The sequence below is a fragment of the Apis laboriosa genome, unplaced genomic scaffold (genome assembly GCF_014066325.1).
Source record: "Apis laboriosa isolate Shangri-la unplaced genomic scaffold, ASM1406632v1 scaffold112_cov148, whole genome shotgun sequence".
In the NCBI taxonomy this organism is placed as follows: Eukaryota; Metazoa; Arthropoda; class Insecta; order Hymenoptera; family Apidae; genus Apis; species Apis laboriosa.
Genome location: NW_025220865.1, coordinates 5,176,160 through 5,182,627, shown reverse-complemented (window position 1 = coordinate 5,182,627; position 6,468 = coordinate 5,176,160). Strand labels below are relative to the sequence as shown.

At 27.4% G+C, this 6,468-nt stretch overlaps 1 protein-coding gene across 3 annotated transcripts; it reads left to right on the top strand.

Moving 5' to 3' along the window:
* Positions 1–401: 401 nt before the first annotated feature.
* LOC122715056 (circadian locomoter output cycles protein kaput) lies at positions 402–6,468 on the top strand. 3 transcript variants are annotated; one of them, XM_043936975.1, is made up of 13 exons: positions 402–481; positions 553–824; positions 2,169–2,213; positions 2,287–2,435; positions 2,683–2,774; positions 3,233–3,437; positions 3,500–3,595; positions 3,667–3,742; positions 4,035–4,273; positions 4,341–4,582; positions 4,695–5,102; positions 5,258–5,419; positions 5,712–6,468. In XM_043936975.1, the coding sequence occupies exons 2-13, from the start codon at positions 784–786 to the stop codon at positions 6,129–6,131; spliced, it is 2,175 nt and encodes a 724-aa protein (XP_043792910.1). In that variant the 5' UTR covers positions 402–481; positions 553–783; the 3' UTR covers positions 6,132–6,468. The 3 variants fall into 3 exon arrangements, with proteins under 3 accessions (XP_043792910.1, XP_043792919.1, XP_043792902.1); XM_043936984.1 differs by lacking the exon at positions 402–481 and having other exon boundaries at positions 500–824; positions 5,712–5,925; positions 6,054–6,468; XM_043936967.1 differs by lacking the exon at positions 402–481 and having other exon boundaries at positions 500–824.

Sequence of the window (6,468 nt, the reverse complement as noted above, 5' to 3'; positions counted from 1 at the left end):
ATTTATTTCAAATTTTTGTTAGTTCTGCATGAAATTAAAGCTGAAAAAAATGAGATAGATAAAAATAAAATGGAAATTTAATAAAATCTAAATCATAAGATTCATATATTCATCATTAGAATATTTTTATCGATAATGACTTCTTAATTGATTTATACTATTAAATATTTTCTATAAAGTTGATTATAAGTGCATTTTTTAAAGTTCATTTAAATGTTTAATAAAAACAATTTAATAAAAAAAGAATAGTAAATAATTTTTAAAAATTTCAAAGATAATTGAAAAATCTGAACAAATTGTACTATCTAGTAAATAACTAGATAGTACTTCATATATATGTTTCCATTTTCGAATTTGGATATGCGTTCTTAAATTCGTAACCGTGTTCTCGCAACTATAGTAATATAGGCGTACTGCGAATTAATCCGCGTGCAACTTCAAGCCTATGCAGCCTGCGAGATCTTCCATAATGAAGATATACGTAAGCAATATACATACGTATGTGCATTGTAAGCCGTGTTAACTATTAGAAGATACATCGACGAATTTCAGCTGGCGCGCGAACTGATCTGGACCTGTCTCTGGATCTGTGTAGTGCAAAAAAAAATGTGTCGTTGCTCGCCGCGCAAGTGGCATTCGAATTCAGTGTATTCGACGTGGTCGACGATCACTTGTCATCAGGGAAAACCTCGAAAGGACGAAGTCGGCAAGATTTGAGGCCGCTGATCGAAGTATCTGATACGTATACACAACGATCGTGACAGCATACATAGACGAGGTTACATGGCGAGTTATTCACGAGGGCGATCCTCTCGACAATCCGAGTGAGTGATACAATTATTCCTTTGGTAGAATAAATCTTCCTCTGATAGAATGATTCAATTTGACATACCTTTTTTGTCATCCATTCTTGATTTTAAATTTTTTTTATTTTTACAAATTGATTTAAAATTTACATATTTTTCTTCTTTTCTTGAATTTGATTATAATTTGTCACTATATAATTTTGTTGTTGTATAAATTTAATATATATAGATAGTTTGATTTTTTCGGTTGTTACGTGAAAATTGATCATTCGATCGAGGCTATCACAATCCACTGTGATGATAGAAAGTTACGTCAATCGATATTTACAATCGTTGATGCATCTCCGTGTCACGATCAACAATCGCTTTCAATCGATGCTTTTACTAGTTGATTATCGAAGATTATGATTCATATAATCGATGAGATTGCAATCGTTTGTGCTGTATGATCGGAACATTGGTAGACATTAAATCGATAAGCGCGTAAATGTGCAATCGAAACAAAATTTATACAATTTTTATTTATTTGATATTTAATTTTTATTTGTTAGATAATTTTTTTCAAATTATTTTATACGAAATATTATTTTTAATTTGTTATGTTGATTAGAATAATTTTTTTTTCTTATAATAATTGATTTATTATATATATTATATTATATATAATAATATATATATTATTATATATATTATATATATAGATTAAGTTTATATTAATTTTAATTTTTTTTAATAATGTTTAAGTCATATTATAATTATTTCAATTGATTATATTAATATTTTGTTATTGAGATTAATTGAGTCTTTTTTTAACATCTGTTGAAAACATATTTTGTTTTTAATTTAATTATATTAAATGTAGAACTTAAATATAGGAAATATTTTATGAAGTAGTAGTTTTAAAATATTAATCAAATAATTTAAAATAAAAAAAATGAATATTTCGAAATATTTCTGATAACATTCTTTAACCAATATTGATTTCCAAACCTGTTACACAATAGGCGGTCTCTGATATTGATCTGATTGTATCGCACGTGTTTTCCTGTGTAATCGAGAAAATCATGAGCAGATATATTTCTAATTATCATTAATAATTTCATAATATACATTAAAATATATCTAATAAAACATTATATATTTTGGTAAGAAAAAAAAATAAAAAAAAATTTTTTTAATTTAATGAACGTTAAATAAATATTTGAAAAATAATATTTCCTTCTCTTACGACTATAATCTGTATAAAATTAATTAAATTTATTCCTTAAATATTTAAATAATTAAATATATTATTTAATAGTTTAAATTTTAGAATATTATCTTCCCTTTTCTTATCTTTCCTTTTTTTTATTTTATGTATAGTGACACAATGGACGATGATATTGATGACAAAGATGATTCCAAACGGTAAGCATTCAATTATCAAAAATCAAAATATTAAATTAAATGTGAAATATCTTTTTCCTTTTTTTTTTTTCAGCAAATCACGTAATCTGAGCGAGAAGAAACGAAGAGATCAATTTAACATGCTCGTAAATGAGCTTGGTAGTATGGTCAGTTCGAATACGAGAAAAATGGACAAATCGACGGTGTTAAAGTCGACAATATTGTTTTTAAAAAATCATAATGGTATGTTTTAATTAATTTTATTTTACCGAAATTTTTAACTATAAGTGAAAGAGATTATATTCAATATTAATCCGATTGATCACGATTATATCTAATTAATTTTGAAAAAAAGATTTCTGGAAAGAAATTTCAATTTCAATTTTGAAAATTTGTTTTTCTTATAATTTATTATAGTATATTATATTATTATAATTATATTAATTTTTTTGATTAATTATTATTAATTCTGAAGTTTAAAATGATACAGAGATAGCTGTTAGATCAAGAGTACATGAAATTCAAGAAGATTGGAAACCATCTTTTCTATCAAATGAAGAATTTACACATTTAATACTAGAGGTATGTTTATCACATTAATTAATTATTAAATTAATTATATTAAATTCGATTATTATATGCAAAATTGCATTCAATTTAAAATGTTATGTTTATTATAAACTTGAAATTGTATTTTTAATTATTGTGGTTTAGAAACATTACAAGTAACACATCATTAAAATTTTAACAATTAATAATATGTTGATAAATAATTTATCAATTGATTGATTTAAACATTTATTTTTTTGAAAGTGACTGTTAATAAATATTATATTAATCAAAATAATATATTAATGAAATAAATAGAAATTCATGTTTTGATTTGATTCAAAATGATCTCAAGCTTAAATAAAAATTTCTAGAATTAATATCACTGATCAGTATCACAGTATCATTGATCAATATGGAACGAATCTCAATGTTACATTGATTCAAGGTTTTTTATTATTAAAAACATAAATAACATTTCTTGAATGTAGGCTCTGGACGGTTTTATAATGGTATTTTCTTCAAGCGGGCGCATTTATTATGTGTCTGAAAGCGTCACATCTCTTCTTGGATATCTTCCAAACGAGTTGGAAAATACGACCGTTTACGATATCACGTATCAAGAAGACCAATCTCCTCTTTATAATGTACTATTAAATCCTGCCATTACAAAAGATCGACGGAATATCAGAGAAGGTAAATCTTTGAAAATAGAAAAATAATTATGTTATAAATATTATTTATATTTATATTTATAGAGGACAAAATATCTTTTTCGTGTCACATTAAAAGAGGAGGTCAAAATATTGAAGAAAATCCAATATACGAGCTTGTGCAATTTGTCGGATATTTTCGTATGTAATTGACAATTGTTTATGCAATTTTTCCATTAATATTGATATTATTATCTAATATTTAATTATAGGTTCTGATGTCGATACAGAAGTGGATAATCTGCTTCCTAATACAAAATTCGGAAATACTACTGGAAAAGATACAAAGTAATTTGTTTATATTATATTATATAATAAAATATATGACAAAATTATATCAAAAATTATGATGTAAGATAAAAAGAAATAATTCATTTTTTTATATCACAATTTCGATTTGTATTACAATTTTTAAATCTAATCTGTATTTATGAAGGAATAAGTACTACTAATTATATTTAAAAATTTAATAATTAGTTTATTTTAATAATCATTATTTTTAATATTACTAACGATTTATCAATAAAACTTATGTTATTAATCGAATCGTGTTGCAATAAATTCATTTGTGTTTTCTTAGATTGGTTTTCGTGGGTACAGGACGCCTCCAGACGCCTCAATTGATTCGCGAATTATCTGTGATGGACAATACGAAATCGGAATTCACTTCACGTCATAGCCTCGAATGGAAATTCTTGTTTCTGGATCATCGAGCACCACCCATTATCGGTTACCTACCATTTGAGGTATTGGGTACCTCTGGATATGATTATTATCACGTAGACGATTTGGACAAAGTAGTTACATGTCATGAATCACGTATGTATTAAGACAAAAGTAAAAAAAAAATTGCTGATGCATCGAAATAACAAAAAATTATTTATAGTAATGCAAAAGGGTGAGGGAACTTCCTGTTACTACAGATTCCTTACGAAGGGACAACAATGGATATGGTTACAGACTAGATTTTATATTACGTATAATCAGTGGAACTCAAAGCCTGAATTTATCGTATGCACGCATTATGTCATCAGTTATATCGATGTGATCAAAGAATTGCGCAAGGAATCGCAAAGTTTTAATAAAGAACAGACTCAAGACGTTATGATGTCAGTAAAACAAGAACAGGTAAATCTAGAAATGAAAAATTAATTATACAAATTAAAACAAGCATCAGTCATTAATTGCATATTATCGAATTTTATATAACATTCATTAATTCAAATACGTTAATGTTCAGGTAACGACATCATGTCCAGTTCCTCCAACACAGTGGTCAACAAAATCATCCAAGACATCGAAATCGATACCTTCGAATACTCGACCGAGACATCATGTCGAAAGCTCTGACAGTTCGTCAATATCAGCCTCTATGCAAAGTTCACCTCATTCGCAGATAACGCATATTTCACGTTCAAAAGGTACATCTGCAAACAATTCCGTTGCATCGAAGACTCAAATGCTTCAAATAGATACTAGGCATCAGCAGCAACAACAACAGCAATCTCAACAATCTTTGTTGGAAGTGGATCAAAGTTGTATTAATTTCATGGAACATTCACAGTATGCTGGAGTTAATTTGCAATCCGTCAATACAGATTTTGAGACTCCTTCCGTGCCGATTATATCTTCATTACCAACGCAAGAGGTAATAGCATATTTTATGATATTTCTGGAATAGAATTTTTTTTTTCTATAAATGTTTTTAATTTTAAATTTTTTATTGGAGTATATAATTGGATCTTAGAAATAATACGTTACATTTTTCTCTTTTGTTTCAAGAGTACGTACGTGTAATTTCAGATGTTACATCAGCAAAATATCGTAATGACACCAGCGCAGAATCAAATTCAAGACGAACTGCAACGAAAACATGAAGAACTGCAACAATTAATAATGCATCAGCAAGAAGAACTGAGAAAAGTATCGGAACAGTTGCTTAAATATGGAATTTTATCACTTAATGTGAGTTTAATTAATTTATTCATCAATTTATTCAATAATTACAAACTTAACAAATTTCAATTAATAATTTCATAATTCTAATTCTATATAAAATATATAATAATATAAATATATAATAATTCTATTATAAAAACCTAATTCTCATCCTAACTTATTACTTTATTACATAATTATTACATAATTTTATTACAAAAATTTTTCAGATTTATTATCCAATTCACATGATGTTTCTTACATTATACTTCCATTATAAAAGTACAATCCATTTGATAAATCAACAAAATTTTTTTAGACGGGAATGCCATACAATGCCACCAACACGTGTCAACAGATGAACAGATGCAATACAACCAATTCGAACGTTCAATTACCAACATCAAGTAGTGTACATGGAGTGAACGTTCTTCCTCTTCCCATCACCGTTCCAATGCCTATAGTGCCTATAGAATTCTTTTCGCATTCGTTAGCAGTGAGTCCAGTGCCAACAATGTCTGGTTCAGCTCAAGGTAACGTAGACGCGATGATTCAGCCTCAACAACAGTCACATCAACAACTGCAGCATCAGCAGCAACAATCCCAACAACAAGGACCAACTCAACAAAATGGTAACCAGCCTGATCTCGTGCCTTTTCAGATGTGTCCGCATCAAGCGGACATGTTGTATAACGAGATGGAATCAGCCTCGAATCAACAGAGATCATCACAGAATTAAATAAATTGAATATATATTCGTGTTGAAATTTATTTATCATGGAAGTTGGACTTTGAAGAGATATTCGGTAGAAGAAAAGGATATCAAGGGACCTAAATATTTAATAATCGTTGTGAAAACGATATAATTTTGTAATTTCGCTTGTAATTGCAATGGACACGAAGGATTTCATATTTTTATACAAGTGAGTTGTACAAAAAATATTCCGTCTAGGGAGCAGTGTTATAGTTAGAACGCGAATTGGACGGATTTTGTAAGTAATCTTTCTTTTTTTATTTGATATTATTTTATGATGATTTATTTTATTTTATAAAAAGATTAAAACTTTTAAAATTTA

Bases quoted from the DNA above. Each gene is read 5' to 3' on its own strand.
- LOC122715056 (XM_043936975.1), top strand. From the start codon at position 784: ATGGCGAGTTATTCACGAGGGCGATCCTCTCGACAATCCGA. The intron at 4,583-4,694 runs GTAAATCTAGAA...GTTAATGTTCAG, and splicing joins TGTCAGTAAAACAAGAACAG to GTAACGACATCATGTCCAGT. The intron at 5,420-5,711 runs GTGAGTTTAATT...AAATTTTTTTAG, and splicing joins ATGGAATTTTATCACTTAAT to ACGGGAATGCCATACAATGC.